Source organism: Choloepus didactylus, chromosome 1 (assembly GCF_015220235.1).
Source record: "Choloepus didactylus isolate mChoDid1 chromosome 1, mChoDid1.pri, whole genome shotgun sequence".
Taxonomy (NCBI): domain Eukaryota; kingdom Metazoa; phylum Chordata; class Mammalia; order Pilosa; family Megalonychidae; genus Choloepus; species Choloepus didactylus.
In genome coordinates, this window is record NC_051307.1 from 10039718 (window position 1) to 10057112 (window position 17395).

Here is a 17395-nt window from a genome sequence, read left to right on the forward strand (position 1 = left end):
ATGCACACAGCCACAAAAAATATAAATGCAAATGGCAAGACAGCCAGCATGCCCAGAGAATAAGTTGTTACAGAATTTAGAGATCAGATGTGTCACCTTTTGCTCCTCATCAAAAGGAAGCATCCCTTTTTCTAGAGAGTACTTTATTCATTAAAAAAAAACCTTCAGAATGACTTTATAATGATCTTTCTGATAGGAAAAATACACACCACATACAAACACACCGATACAATCTCAACAACACTGCCTTTCTTACAAATACTAACCCAGTTGGTGGTTTTATTTTATTGCTACAGTAAAAAATACATTTTTAAGAAATGGACTTGGACCAAGGTCAATATATAAGACACGAATCTTTCTGAAGAAAATGAAATATCAACTTATCCTACACACTTTCATAATAATTTACTGATAGGAGGAAAAGCATATTAATATTCTTTCATCTCTTTAAAAATGAACCAGAATACAAAAAAAGAGTAAACATTGGATAAGCAGCCATGAACATTTATTTAAATTTTGCTTACTCATCTTATTGCATAAATTAAATACTCCTGTTCAAATGGTGTTTACAGACAAAGTATTTTACTGTACCGATGGAACTCAGTATGCTTAGAACAAACTCCACAAAATGAGGGAATTGAATCATGTCCCCACAAAAGACATGTTCACGTCTTAATCCGTATTCCTGTGGGTGTGAGCCCATTAGTAGGTGGCACCTCTGAAGATGATATTATTAGTTAGGGTGTGAATGTGTTTGCGAATAGGATCTTCAAAGATCATATTTAGATGAGGCCAATTGAATCAGGGTGGACCTTCATCCACAGGACTGGAGTCCTGATAAGCAAAGGAAATTGGAAGCCAAGAAGTCGTAGAACCAGAAACCAACAGTAACCAGAAAATGAGGCAGAGCTCCAGGTGCTGGCGACTGGGATGCAAGCCAAGGAACTCAAGGATTGCCAGCAAGGAACCACCAGAAGGCTGCAGACTCTGGGGGAAAGCATGGCCCACCAAGACCTTGAGTTGGACTTCTAGCCTCCAAAATCATGACACAATAAATTCCTGTTGTTTTGGCCAACCAGTTTTGTGGTATTTGTCATAGCAGCTCCAGCAAACTAAGATGCCAAGTCAATGGCACTTCCCTCAACAAAAAGCCCCACCATGAACTTTTGAATCACTTTGTCTTATTGAGTAAACTATGGTACACCCATATAATGGCATAGTACAATTGCCATTAAAATGGAAAAATCATAAAATTATATTGGAGAAAAGCATTTGTTGACAAAGAAGGTGGTTCAAGGTATTATAGAAAATCAGGTTGCAGAACAGAATCACTGAATTACTCAAATATTTTTGACTCGTATAGAGAAAGATCTACATGACAAAGTAGCAGTAGACATCTCCAGGTAGTGGAATTATAATTACTTTTAAATTGATTTTATTAAGACTGAATAGACATGAAAAGTATAAAAGGTTTGAGATATAAAATATAATGATACAACAAGCAACCATGTTCCCACCATCCAGGATAAGAAATAGAATATAAACTACTTTCAAAGTTCCATGTGTGCCCACCCCAATTCTTACAACACCCCTTCTCCCTGGAAGAAATTGTAATCCTGTATTTTGTTTTTATGATTTCCTTGTTTTTCTATATACTTTTGCCATACCTGCTTGAGTTGTTTGACAAAATATTATTTAGATTTGCATGCTTTTGAATTTTCATTCATCCAAGAAATTTTTTTTTTTAGTTCCTATCACGTACCAAGCACTGCTCTAAGTGCCAGGACACGATGGAGAAGAAAAAAGACAAAAATCCCTGCTGGCAAGGAGCTTACTGTTAATGGAGGAGACAAAAACTGTATTTGATAAATAAGTAATATACAGTATTCTGGGTGTTGAAGAGAAGGCAAACAGAAGTGTGGGGGTTCAGCAGCCAATAAATACGCCACTAAGGAGATGACATTTGAGAAGAAGTCAATAATGAATGACTGGGAGCCATGTGGATATTAGGGGGAAAGCATTCCAGAGAAGACAACCAGGGCAAAGGCCCTGGGGAGGGAGCAGGCCTGTGTACTGGAAGGAGCCAGGAGCCTGGTATGATTGGTAGAGAATGAGTGAGGGGAGGCGGGCAGAGGTCACTGGGGGTCAGGTCATGTAGGACATTATGAGTCAATGTAAAAACTCTGCCTTCTACTCTGAGTGAGATGGGAAGCCACTGAAGCAAAAATTGACAGAGTTCAGCTTATATTTAACAGGACGCTAGCTTTAACAGAATACTCTGACTGTAGTAAGAACAGACAGAAGGGAGATGTATCAGGCAGCAGAGGCTAGATTGTGCTGTGGTAGCAACATCCCACTGCTTCACACAGCACGGTTTCCGTCAAGGGTGGGCTGGGACCCCTGTTGCTGTGCCATCGTCCTCTCTCAGTGACTCAGCCAACAGGACAGTGACTATTTGAACAGTGACAGAGCAGAGGGGAAAGTGTACTCTGATAGGCCTCACGGTGACAAGACAACACTCAGATCCAGAAGGACGTGCATCATGTCTGTGCACAACTCACCATCCGGAAATGGTCAAGGGCCCCACCAGACCACAGGGGCAAGACGTGCAATCCTACTATGTTCTGCAATGTGGAATATTGGGTAAGCACTAAGGCAGGAGCTGCTGCCATGAGCCAAGCAAGACCCCTTTGGGCACTATCAGGAGACTCTTGCAAGAATTCAGGCAGCAGATGGTGAAGACTAAGGCCAGGACAACAGCAGTGCAGGTGGTGAGGAATGGCAGGATTCCAGTTATATTTCAAAGTAGACTGCCAAGGTGCATGGATGGATACAGAGGAAAAACAAAGTCAGGGTTGTGTGCTGGTTTAAATGTATTATGTCCCCCAAAACGCCATTATCTTTGATGCGATCTTGTGTGGGCAGACTTATTGGTTGATTAGATTGTAATTCTTTGAGTGTTTCCATGGAGATGTGATCCACCCAACTGTAGGTGACAATTCTGATTAGATAATCTCCGTGAAGGTGTGGCCCTGCCCATTCAGCATGGCCTTGATTAGTTCACTGGAGCCTATATTAGCTCAGACAGAAGGAGCAAGCTTGCTACAGCCAAGAGGGACACTTTGAAGAATGCACAGGAGCTGAGAGAGGAACATCCTGGGAGAAAGCCATTTTGAAACCAGAGCTCTGGAACAGACACCAGCCACATGCCTTCCCAGCTAACAGAGGTTTTCCAGACACCATTGGCCATCCTCCAGTGAAGGTACCCAATTGTTGATGCCTTACCTTGGATACTTTATGGCCTTAACACTGTAACTGTGTAACCAAATAAACCTCCTATTATAAAAGCCAATACATTTCTGGTGTTTTGCATTCCAGCAGCATTAGCAAACTGGAACAGGATGACTCTGGGCTTTGGAGCCTGGGCAACTAGAAGAATGGAGTTGACCTGGCAAGGAAATGAATTCATAAGGAACACATTTGATGAGGAGACTATCAGGAGTTAAGTTTAAGATGCTGATTAGACTTCCAAGGAGAAACCGTGGGTAGGCAACTAAGTATATGAATTCAGAATTCAGGGGAGATGTCAGACTGGAGGCACCACATCAAGATGGTGTTTGAAGCCTTGCAAGCCATGAAACTGGAGCAGATCACCAAAGCAGTGCATGTAGGTCAAAGAGAGATGAGAACTGGGCCCCTGGACCATTCCATCAGGTAAGGAGTGATCAGAGAGGTAGAAGGAAAAGTAGAAAAGTGGTATGCTGGAAGCCAAGAAAGGTTCAAAGGGCTTAGAGCGACTAGTTCTGTCAGATGATGCCAGAAGGTTTTACTAATTAAGGTTTAAACAGAAAGCATTTACAACAGAGAGGATAGAATGCAAGGAATGGGTTACTTAATTTTTTTTTAATTTGTTACAAGTTTTCTAAGTTTCATTTTCTTTTCCTTTCTTTTCTTTTAGATTGGTCGAGTAGTTTTTTTTTTTTTTTTTCCATTTTTCTGCTCCACTACTATGGAAATTAAATGTTTATTCCTCTTCTTAGAAATATTAAGATGCCTATTTAAAATATCAAAATCTACAAGTAATGTTTTCCCCTCCTCTCAAACTGTCCAAGAACCTCAGAAGAATTCAACCCTGGTCACCCCACTGCTCATGTACATACTCATTTTGTCATATATTGTAATTCTTATTTTTTAATATAACAGGACATTATGATCATTGTTTTATTCAGGAAATATTGACATAGATTTTCCTCCAAATTTACCATTTTCTTTGCCCATCATTCCTTCTTACAGCTCAGATCTGCCATCAACAATCATTTCCCTTCTGCTCAAAGCACATCCTACATAATTTTCTCAAGTAGCAATCTGTTAGTGGCAAATTCTTTGTGCTTCTTTCTCTGAAAATGTTTTTATTTCACATTCATTCTTGAATATTTTTACTATATATTCCATTCTAGATAGACGGTTATTTTCTAACATTACTTTGAAGCTAGTATTCTATTCTCTTCTGACTGAGGAAACATGAGTCTTACTGGCATTACTTTATATGGCTGACTTTTGTGTCAGTCTGATTTTAAGTCTGACTTTTGTTTTCTTCAATTTCATTATGCTGTGTTCAGGTATATTTAGGTATGGACTTCTTTTTACTTTGCAGCTTGGAATTCATCAGGCCTCTCAAAATGTGAGGAACGATGCCATTTATTAGTTCTTTTTTTTTAATTAGAGAAGTTATAATTTTATAGAAAAATCATACATAAACTACAGAGTTCCCATATACCACCCTATTATTAACACCTTGCCTTAGTGTGGTATATTTGTTACAAGAGATGAAAGAACTGTTTTTTATACTTGTACTAATTATAGTCTGTGGTTTACACTAGGGTTCACTGTTTGTGTTGTCCAGTCCTATGTGAGTTTTTGTTTTGTTTTGTTTTTATTCTAATAATGTAGATACAACCTAAAATTTCCTTTTTAACCACATTGAAATACATATTTCAGTGCTGTTAATTACATTTGCAATGTTGTGCTATCATCACAACCACCCGTTACCAAAACTTTTCCATCAACCCAAATAGAAACTCTGCACAACTGAAGAATTAACTCCTGTTCCCTATCCCATCCCGGGCCTTGGTGACCTCCATTCTAGTTTCCAACTTTATGAATTTGCTTATTCTAATTATTTCATATCAGTGAGATAAAATATTTGTCCTTTTGTGTCTGGCTTCTTTCACTCAATATTATGTCTTCAAGGTTCACATATGTTGTCTCACATATCAGAAATTGATTTCTTTTGATGGATGAATAATATTCCATGTGTATCTCCCACATTTCTATTTATCCATTCATTAGTTCATGGATATTTGGGTTGCTTCTATCTTTTGGCAATTGTGAATAACGCTGCTATGAACATCAGTGTGCACATATCTGTTCGAATCCTTAATTTAAATTCTTTGGGATATATACCTAGAAGTGGGATTGCCAGGTCATATGGTAGTTCAATACTTAATTTTCTGAGGAACTGCCAAACTGTCTTCCACAGCAGCTGCACCATTTTATATTCCCACCAACAATGAATGAGTGTTCCTGTTTTTCCACATCCTCTCCAACACTTGAAATTTTCTGTATTTTATATAGTATATATATATACTGTATATCTTCTTTGGAGAAATGTTTATTCAAGTGTTTTGCCCATTTTTTAAATTGGGTTGTCTTTTTGTTGTTGAGTTGTAGGATTTCTTGATATATTCTGAATATTTGGATTTTAAAACTTTATCAGATACATGGTTTCCAAATATTTTTTCCCTTTCTGTAGGTTATCTTTTTATTTTCCTGATAAAGCCCTTTGATGCAAAAAGTTTTTAATTTTGATGAGGTCCCATTTATCTATTTTTGTTGTGGTTGCTTGTGCTTTGTGTATAAAGTCTAAGAAACCATTGCCTAACACAAGGTCCCGAAGATACTTCCCTGTGTTTTCTTTAGGAGTTTTATAGTTCTGGTTCTTATATTTAAGTCTTTGATCCATTTTGAGCTGCTTTTGTATATGTTTTGAGGTAGGGGTCCACCTTCATTCTTTTGCATATGGACATCCAGTTTTCCCAGCACCATTTGTTGAAGAGACTGTTCTTTCCCAATTGAGTGGACTTGGCACCCTTGTCAAAAATCAGTTGGCCATAAACATGAAGACTTATTTTTGAACTCTCAATTTTATTCCATTGGTCTGTATTCTATCATCAATTCTTCAAATATTTTCAAGGAGGTTGATGAGGAATGGTCAAGGAGATAGGAGAAAAATGAGGAGAGTGTAGGATATTGGAAGCCAAATAAAATTTCACTCATGTCCTTCCTTTTGGGGACCCTGATTGTTAGAACTTCTCTTTCTCTCCCATGCTTTTTAACTACTCTTTTGTATTTTCCAACTCTTTGCCTCTCTCTCTTTTTTAGATTTTATTTTGAGATATAATTTACATACCATAAAATTCTCCCTTTTAATGTGTACAATTAAATGTTTTTTAGTATATTCACAAAGTTGTGCAACCATCACTGCTAATTCCAGAACATTTTTTTTCACACTACAAAGAAACTCTGTACCCATTAGCAATAATTTCCCATTCGCCTCTTCCCCATGCCCCAGCAACCACTAATCTATTTTCTGTCTCTATACATTTACCTATTCTGGATATTTCATGTAAATTAAATCATACAATATGTGGTCTTCTGTGTCATGTTTCTTTCACTTAGGATAATGCTTTCAAGGTTATCTGTGTTGCAATGTTTATAATACTTCCTTCCTTTTTATGGCTGAATAATGTTCTGGTGTATGGATATACCACATTTTGTTTACCCATTCATCAATTTATGAGTTGTTTCTACCTTTTGGTTATTTTGAATAATACTGATATGAACATTCATGTACAAGTGATTCCATGGACATGTTTTAATTTTTCTTGGGTTGATACCTAGGAGTGGAATTGCTGGGTCATTTGAGAACTCTATATTTAACTCTTTGAGGAATTACCAAACTGTTTTCCAATGTGGCTGCATCATTTTATTTCCCCATCAACAATATGTAAAATTTCCAATTTTTCCACATCCTCACCAATATTTATTCAATTTTTCCACATCCTCACCAATACTTTATTATTCCTCGTTTTTATTATAGCCATATCAGTGGGTGTGAAATGGTGTCTCATTGTGGTTTTGATTTGCATTACCTTAATGGCTAATATTGCTAAACATTTTTTCTTATGCTTATTAATCATCAATATATCTTCTTTAGAGAAATGTCTATTCAAATACCTTGCACATTTTTAACTGGGTTATTTGTCTTTTGTTGCAAGAATTATTTATGTATTGGAAACAAGTTCCTTATCAGATAAATTACACATATTTTCTGCTATTCAGTAGGGTGTCTTTAACTTTCTTGATGTGTTCTTTGAAGGACAAAAGTTTTTAATTTTGATAAAATGCAATCTATCCAACTTTTTCTTTAGCAGCTTGTGCTTCTGGTGTCATATCTAAGAAAATACCGCCTAATCCAATGTAACCCAGACTTAAGTTTTGTTCAAAGAATTTTATAGCTTTAGATCTTACATTTAGGTCTTACATGATAGTCTTTGATTATTTCACATGTGGATATGCAGTCATCCCAGCACCATTTGCGGAAAAGACTATCGTTCCCCACCCCCATTGAATTTTCTTGGCACTCTTGTTGAAAATCAGTATACCACTGACACATGACTTTATTTCCAGATTCTCAAGTCTATTCAATTGATCTATATGACAGTACCACACTGTCTTGATTACTCTTGCTTTACAGTAAATTTCTAATTCAGGAAGTGTGAGTCCTCCTACGCTGTTCTTTTTTCAGATTGTTGTAGCTATTCTGGGTCCTTGTTATTTTCATATAAATTCTGGGATCAGCTTTTCCATTCCTGAAAACAAAAGGCAGCTGGGATTTTGATAGGGATTGTGTTGAATCTATAGATCACTTTGAGTTATATTGCTATCTGAACAATGTTAAACCTTCCCATCAATGAACATGAGAAGTTTTCCCATTTATTTAGATCTTCTTTAATTTCTTTCAGTGATGTGTTGTAGTTTTACATGTATTAACCTTGCATTTCTTTTGTTAAATGCATTCCTAAGCTTTTTATTCATTTTGATGCTATTATAAATGGAATTGTTTTCTTAATTTCATTTTCAGATTGGTCACTGGGAGTGTACAGAAATAAAATTGATTTTTGTATATTGATCTTGTATCCTGCATGCTTGCTGAACTTGTTTATTAGCTCTGGTAAGATTTTTTTGTGGATTCCTGAGGACTTTCTGTACACAAGACCATGTGTCTGCAAACAGAGATAGGTTTACTACTTCCTTTCTAGTCTGGATACCATTTATTTCTTTTTCTTGCCTAATTGCATTACAATGTCGGATACAAGTGATGCAAGGGGATGTCCTAGTCTTGCGCCTGATTTTGAACGGAATGTTTTCATTCTTTAACAAATATGATATTAGTTGTGGTATTTTTATAAATGTCTTTTAGCAGGTTCAGGAAGTACCCTTATATTCTTTGTTTTTTGAGTGTTTTATCCTGAAAGGGTGTTGGATTTTGTAGAATGTTTTTCCTGTATCTACTGAGCTCATCATGTGGGTTTCATCTTTTCTTCTATCAATATAGGGTTTTTTTTTAAATGTCTGATCTTATTTATTTGTTATCCTTAGAAAATCTTATTTTTGACTGGACTCAGACTTAGAGGTAGAAGCTCTCGATGAGGACAGCCTCCGTCTCTTGGTAATCTGTTCTTGGCGATTTTCTTTGGCCTCCTTCATTCTCTTGGCCAAAAGTTTAGCATATTCTATGGCTTCTTCCTTATTTTTCTTAGTATGCTGTTTCTTCAGTGCAATACGCTGACGTTTAAGCTGCAGAACACATGGAATAACAAAACACTGAATCTTGGGCACTTTGGTCCTCGGTTTCTTACCTTCTTTGTTCAGGGGCTTTCTCACAACATACTGGCAAATATCATCTTCTTTAGAGAGACTTAAAAGTTTGTGGATTCTGCTAGCTCTTTTGGGCCCCAGGCAACGAGACACAGTAATATCAGTCAGTCCAGAATATCCTTCTCTCCTTTTTTTACAATAACCAGGTTGAGAACACTCAGATTGGCATCCACAATGCAACCCCAAACAGAGTTGCACTTTCTTTCTCCAGTTCTCCTTGGTCTATAACAGGAATGCCCCTTATTCAGTAAGAGGCTGACATAAGACACCCTGTTTCATGGGGAAACCTTGCTTGTTGTTTCCACCACTGATTCAGACAACATAACCCTTCCACTCTTCACCCAGAGTGTCAGCAGCAACTTCTGTGGCTATATGCTTCTCAAAAAATGTACAAAGTTTGCGTTCATCATCCACTTCAGTGAGCTTCTGGCAGCCTGTGGCTGGGAAGGAGCTGTTCAGCTTCATGCTGATGCAGCCCACCACCTCTGAGGCACCAGAAAAAAAGAGCAACATAGGGTTTTCTTTTGCCTGAGTTTCATATGATGGACCAAATTTGCATTCCTGGGATAGATCCCACTTGGTCACGGTGTATAATGCTTTTAATATGTTGCTGGATTCCATTTTCTATTGTTTGGTTAAGGAATTTTACATCTGTATTCATAAGAGATGTTGGTCTGTAGCTTTCTTGTTATGTCTTTGTCTGGTTTGGTATCAGAATGAGTTGGGAAGTATTTCCACCTCTTCTATTTTTTTGGAAGAGTTTTTAAAGGGCTCATGTTAATTATTCTTCAAAGGTTTGATAGAATTCACCAGTGAAGTCATTTCAACTTGGGTTTTTCTTTGTGGGTAGTTTTTCATTATTAATTCAATCATCTTATTTGTTATAGGTTTATTCAGATATTCTATTTTTCTGGAGGCAGTTTCAGTAGTTTTTGTGTTTATAGGAATGTGTCCATTTCATCTAGGTAATCTAATATTTTTAGACTTACAATTGTTCATCGTATTCCTCTATAATCTTTTTTATCTCTGTAAGGTCATTAGTAATGGCCCCTCTTTTATTCCTGAGCTTAGTAATTTGAATCTTCTCTCTTTTATTTCGGTCATTCTAGTGAAGGGTTTGTTAAATTTGTTGATCTTTTTCAAGAACCAACTTTCAGCTTCATTGGATTTATTATTTTCTATTCTCTAATTTATTTCCACTTTAATCTCTACTATTTCCTTCCTTTGCTTTCTTTGGGTTAAGTTTACTCCTCTCTCTAATGTCTTAAGAAGGAAGATTAGGTTATTGAGATCATTCTTCATTTTTAATACAAGCACTTATAGCTATAAATTTCCCTCTAAGCACTGCTATAGCTGCATCCCATAACTTTTATTATGTTGTATTTTCATTATCACTCATCTCAAAGAATTTTCTAATTTCCCTTGTAACTTCTTCTTTGACCTTTTTATTTATGTACTTAATTTCCCCATATTTGTGAATTTCCCAAATTTCCTTCTGTAACTGATTTATCCTTTCATTTCAGTGTGGTTAGAAAACATACTTTGTATGATTTTAATCTTTTGACATTTATTGGGTCTTGTTTTATAGCCTAACAAATGGCAGATCCTGGAGAATGTTCTATGCCACCTGAGGAGTATATGTATTCTGCTAAGGTTGGATGGCATGTTCAACGGATGTCTGTTAGGTCTTTTTAGTTCATAATGTTGTTAAAGTTTTATATCTCTTTGTTTATCTTTGTATAGCTCTTCTATCCATTTTTTAAAGTGAACTACTGAAATCTCCATTATTATTGCTGAATTTTATATTTCTCCCTTCAATTCTGTCAGTTTTTGCTTCATGCTTTTCAGGGTTCTGTCATTGTGTGCATGTATTTTTCTAATTCCTGTATTTTCTTGATGTATTGACCCTCTTATTATTATAAAATGAACTTATTTGTCTCTAGTAACAATTTTGTCTTAAAATCTACTTTGTCTGATATTAGTATAGCCACTCCAACATGCTCTTTCTCACTCACTCGCTCTCACTCTATATCTGTTACCACATGTATGGTGTATCTTTTCCCATACTCTGACTTCCAAGATCTTTGTGACTTTGAATTTAAATCATGTCTCTTATAGACAGCAAATAGTTGGAGCAGATATTTTTATCTATTCTGCCAATCTCGGCCTTTTGATTGGAGTGTTTAATCCATTTATATTTAGTATAATCACTAATTTAGATCTGTCATTTTGATTTTTGTTTTCTATATGCCTTATATCATTTTTGTTCCTCTGTTTCTCCATTGCTGCCTTCTAATGTGCTAAATAGATACTTTCTAGTGTACCATTTTAAATCCCCTGTCTTGTCTTTTACTATATTTTTAAGTTATTTCTTTAGTGGTTGCCCTGGGGATTACAATTAACATTTCAATCTATAACAGTCTAATTCCGATTAATACCAATTTCATTCCAATAGGGTGCAAAAACTTTGTTCCTATATAGCACCATTACCTTCCCCTCCTTTGTGCTGTTATTGTCATACAAATTATGTCTTTATACATTGTATGCCTATCAACACATATTATAATTATTACTTTATTCAGCTGTCTTTTAAATAAGATGGGAGAAAAAAGTTACAAACAAAAAATACATTTATACTGCCTTTTCTATTTAGTTATGTAGTTACCTTTAACAATGCTCTTTATTTCTTCCTGTGTATTTAAGTTACTGTCTAGGGTCCTTCCATTTCAGCCTGAAGGACCCCCTTTAGTATTTCTTGAAGAGAAGACATGCTAATGATGAATTCTCTCAGTTTTTGTTTATCCTGAATATCTTAATTTATCCTTCACTTGTGAAGAACAGTTTTGCTAGATATAATAGAACTTCTGATTGACAGTCATTCCTCTTTCAGTACTTTGAATACTCCACCCCACTGCCTTCTGGCTTCCATCGTTTCTGATGAGAAAGTAGCTGTTAATATTGTGGAGGATCCTTTATACATCATGAATTGCTTATCTTTTGCTGCTTTCAAGATTCTATCTTTGTCTTCTGACAGTTTGATTATGTCTATGTGTGAATTTCTTTAAGTTAATCTTAATTGGAGTTCTTTAAGTTTCTTAGATGTGTAAATTAATGTTTTTTGTTAAATTTAGGAAGTTTTTGGACATTATTTCTTCAAAGATTCTATCTGCCCCTTTCTCTACTATCCTTCTGGAACTCCCACTATGCATATGTTGGTATGCTTGAGGTATCTGTATTAGTTAGGGTTCTCTAGGGAAACAGAATCAATTAGAGATATCTATAAATACAAGATTTATAAAAGTGTCTCACACAACTGTGGGTATGCATGAGTCCAGATTCCACAAGGCAGGCAGCAAACTGGCAACTCCAATGAACTCCTCAGGAAATGAACTGGCAACTTCGAGGAACTCCTCAGGAAACACTTCGCTGGTCTGCCGAGGAAAAAGTGAAGGTCCTCTATTTGTCTCGCTTAAAAAGTCAACTGATTGGATTAAATCCAGCTGAATGCATTCTCTCATTGTGGAAGACACACCCTTCCTTGATGTCATCAGTCACAGCTGCAGCCGATTGACTGATGATTTAATAAACCAGCCTGTTCATTTATTAACCAGCCACAAATGTCCTCATAGCAACAGTTAGGCCAGTGCTTGCTTGACCAGACAGCTGGGTATCATCACATGGCCAAGTTGACACATGAATCTAACCGTCACAGTATCTCACAGGTCTCTGGGGCTCTGTTCAGTTTTCTTCATTCTTTTTTTCTTTCTGTTGCTCAGACTGGAAAATCTCAATTGACCTATCTCCAAGTTTGCTGATTCCTTCTTCTGCTAACTCAATTGACTGTTTAGTCTTTCTAGCAAATTTTTGTTAAATTTATTATATTTTTCAACTTCAGAATTTATATATTTTTATATATAATTCCTATCTCTTTATTGGTATTTTATATTGTGTGAAACATTATCCTCATAATTTCTGCTAGTTCTTTAGACATGATTTACTTTAGTTCTTTGAACATATTTAAATAGCTGATTTAAAGTCTTTGTCTAGTAAGTCCAATATCTAGGCTTCCTCAAGGACAGTTTCTACTGACTGTTTTTTTACCCTGCATATGGGCTATACTTTCTTGTTTCTTTGCATGTCTTGTAGTTTTATTTTTTGTTTTTTTTTTTTATTATTGAAAACTGGAATTTTAAATAAGATAATGTGGAAACCCTGAAAATCAAATTCTCCCCCCTTCCAAGGGTTTTGTTTGTTGTAGTCTTTGTAGTAGTTGTTGTTTACTTAGTAACTCTCCTGAGATAATTCTGTAAGGGCTGAATTTTCTGTTATATGTGGCCACTGAAGTCTGCTTGGTTATCTGAGTGATCAGTGAATGACCGGACAAAGATTTTCTTAAATGTTTGGAATGAATAAGTCTCCCATCCTTGCTGAGGAGCTCTGTGTGCATGTTGAGGTATGCTTTCAACACTCAGCCAGACAGTTTACAACTTTGCCTTAGTTTTCACTTCCTACTTGTGCAGAAACTCAGGGTCAGCCAGCGGTGAAAGATTAGGGCCTTCTCAGGTTTTTCCTGAACTTGCACTTGAGCCCAGACATGCACATAGCCTACACATCTAGGCCTTCTAGAACCTCAGGAATATGTCAGAGCTTTGCAAAGCCACATGTGGACATTTCATTGCCTAGTTTTTCTTCTAGTTTTTGCTGTTGTTGCTTGTTGTTTTCCGCAACTGTTATCACCACCCAGGCAGCTGTGATGTTAAACAATTTTCATTAATTATTTTCAACAAACACTTCCAGGGAAAAGGCTATTTGTGTTACACAAGCTCTGAGCCAGGTCAAATAAAGACTAGCCTTGTAAATGAGGTCTTCAGGGGATCCCCAGACAGGTCAAAAAATGACATTTCTGAGAATGGGGCTTTGAAGAGCTCTGACCTTTAGGGGCTGCTAGGCTGCTGGTTTTCAGCAGGATTACAGGCTGTTGATTTGCAAGGATACCTTGAAGCTGGGCTTGGGGGGTGGAGGGTTAAAACATCACAAAGTTCACCACTCTTACTGAGGTTAAGCCGTTTTCTTTAGTAAATGCACCTTTAGTTAATTTCTGGGGCTCGTAAAATGTTGATTTTGTCAACTTTTGTCACTGTACTCATTGCTTTTATGGAAAAAAGGATTTTTAAAGGTTGTTATTCCACCATCCCTGATGATGTCCTCTTCTGTCCTGTGTAAGTTCCCCAGATCTCCCAGATGTCTAATTCTCTCTTCAGCTGATTGCAATCTGCTGTTAAATCTCTAGTTTTCTTCAAAACTGCTTTATTTAGATTGCACAATTCATCCATGCAAAGTGTGCAATTCAATGTTTATTAGTATATTCACAATGTTGTGTAACTATTACCCCAGTCAATTTTAGAACTCTTTTATCATCTCAAAAAGAAATATTGTGCCATTTAGCTATCACACACATACTCCCCTTATATTCCCTAACCCAATCACTGCCCTAAACAACCACTAATCTACTTTCTATCTCCTTAAATTTCCCTATTCTGGACATTGCATATGAATGGAATCTTAAAACATATGGCCTTTTGTGACTAGCTTCTTTCACTCAGCATGTTTTCAAGGATCATTCACGTTGCAGCATGTATCAGTACTTCAGTCCTTTTAATGGCCAAATAAATTCCATTGTATATATTGTACATATTCCATATAAATTCCATTGTTTATCCGTTCTTCAGTTGAAGGACATTTGGGTTGTTTCCACCTTTTGGTGGAATGCTTCTATAAACATTCATGTACAAGTTTTTGTGTGGACATATGTTTTCATTTCTCTCCATATAGATATTAATTTTAGTTATTATATGTCTTTATTTCTGGTTTTATTTAATTATTTATATAGCCAGAAATGAAAGTCTAGGTGGATTTTATTTTTTGGCCTGTCTCTATTTTCTAGTCAACTTACAATAAACATGTACTTCCTTTATTAGAAAAACCAAAGTTATTTTATTACCTTTTCTCCTCAGCTTCCTGTTTGTGCCTCATTCTGAGTCCATATATCCCTCTCATCACTTGACTACCCCCTACCACTCCCAAACAGACTAAAAAGTCAGTAACTCTTAAGAGAAACTTCAGAGGGAGAAAGCAAAGTAGCGTTGATCTTTTCTTTTCAATACCTAGAAGTCCTGCGGTGATTATTATGGAGACATACGGTGGGGATTCTGTGGGGCAGGCAGGGAAACAGAGATGAAGGTGGCATTCACATTTTGAGATTAAGAGGAAGAGGTTGGGGCTGGAGAGGGGTCTGATTTGGCTCAGGCTCTGACAACTGCAGGTGGGACAATCACTTAAATCCCCAGCACCCCAGTAGCTTCTTCTGGCCACAAGTGCAGTCCTGTGGGAACATTCTGTATGTCTGAACCCTTCTGTGTAAACACCTATATGTATTCTCTTCCCCCCACCCCACTGCATTCAGCCCTAAGCAGTTGAGTAAAATATCTCATTGGTTGCCTTGATGGATGATGTGCCAAATGATGGGATGATGGGCTGCTCTCCTGAATGAATGAGCACTGGGCCACACCATGACTTCTGTGGGCCCTACACACTTTTGCTTTCCTTTATGAAAAGAAAGTTTTTAATTATATTTTATAATTATGTCGGTATGAAGATGAATATATTAGTATTTTCTTTCACCTGTAAGTTCATTTTTTTCTGATTTTAAAAAGAATTAAGACATTTGTATGGGTCCCTAAAAGTACCATGGACCATAGAGACTGTGTCTATTTGCCAGATGGAGAAGTCAACCCTGGAAGAATGAATGAATGAATGAGTGCTTCCATTTCCTGAGACGTTTCATAAAATAACCCTTTGACATTAGAGAAAATGCACAAATGGCATATCCCATATTTTACACCAAGCCTGTTGCCTGTTTTCTTTTCTAAGAGGATGATGGAGTTGCCCTCATTTTGCCATGTCTCTTTAAAAGAAAGCTTCTCCTGACTCCACGCCTGCCAGTAGCAAATACAACACTTTTGTGCAAATTTTTAAAAGGCTTCTCATCTTGAAGAAGGGGGGCAGTAGTATATGTTGCATAGCCTGAACAACAGTTGCCACTGGACCTCATAAAAGTGGGGACTCAGTAGGTATCCCATACAACCTTTGGGCACTGCAGACACAGCCTGCAATATCGTGGTGGATGGAGGGAAACACAGGTGTGTGGATTCCGGTTTAAAAGGATCCTACCTGCCATTCTGTAAGCCAAACTTCTAAGTCTATAGCTGGAGAACTGAAGTCCCATAAGGGCCTCTAAAAGTGGTGGGAGGTGAGAGTCACGATTCTCCCGGAGCAAAACGTAGGCAAGGCACAGCCACACACACATGTGTGCACCCGTGTGTGTACAAATGTGCTTTCCTGTGAGTGTACATGGACTTGTGTGAAAGTGTGGGTTGACATGAGCCAGGACTCTCTCCGCTGCTCCCTGGGTCTTCCCTGGGAGGCCTGGAAGCTCCATGCCCACCGTCCACCATGCTCTTGGGCACCTGCACCTATGTTTGCACTTTATGTGAGTCACAGCACGTGGCAACAGCACGTGCTAGAGCCCACGCTCTCACATATTAAACCCCATTCTCCTCTCCGCAGGGATGACGTGCCAAGCTCGAAGCTCCTACATCACCAGTGAGATCCTCTGGGGTTACCGGTTCACACCCGTCCTGACACTGGAGGACGGGTTCTACGAAGTCGACTACAACAGCTTCCACGAGACCTACGAGACCAGTACCCCATCCCTCAGTGCCAAAGAGCTGGCCGAGCTGGCCAGCAGGGCAGAGCTGCCCCTGAGTTGGTCTGTGTCCAGCAAACTCAACCAACATGCAGAACTGGAGACTGAAGAGGAGGACAAGAATCTGGAAGAGCAAACAGAACGGAATGGTGACGTGGCCAACCTAGAGAATGAATCCAAAGTTTAGTCCCTTCATTGGGCAATCCCTTCTCCTCTCCCTTCACACAATCTCTCCTTGTCTCTCATTGTCTTTCTTTTCTGTCTCTCTCATGATGTTATTTATTTATATTTCATTTTGGCATTATCAGGAAACAAATCTTCAAGGTGTAAAATATCTACCTGCCCTCTCTCGATTTTTCAGATTAACAAGGTAGACATGGATCTGATTAAGGCGCAATGTGCCCTGTTTGTCTCCTCCCAGAATGCCATGCTTCCAACTCCTACAGATTTAAGCTTGTTTCCTGCATGTGTAACACAATACCAGATCACTCAAAGGAGTGTGTTAAAGATATTGCCTGGGATAAGACAAGCAAGGTCTCTGGTGCCTAATTATTCAAGCAGTGAGACAGAAGAGTATAACCCTCAGTTTTATAGATGCCTATAAATTTCTTCCACAGGGCAGGCAATACA

The 17395-nt window shown here is 37.6% G+C and overlaps 1 protein-coding gene across 1 annotated transcript in view; it reads left to right on the plus strand.

The window, feature by feature from the left end:
* KCNJ6 (potassium inwardly rectifying channel subfamily J member 6) overlaps window positions 1–17066 on the plus strand; it is a 102607-nt gene extending 85541 nt beyond the window's left edge. Inside the window, exon 2 of the mRNA XM_037847233.1 lies at window positions 16627–17066. Coding sequence (XP_037703161.1) covers window positions 16627–16952 — 326 coding nt within the window. The 3' untranslated portion in view covers window positions 16953–17066. The remainder of the gene's footprint in view (window positions 1–16626) is intronic.
* Window positions 17067–17395: the final 329 nt, after the last annotated feature.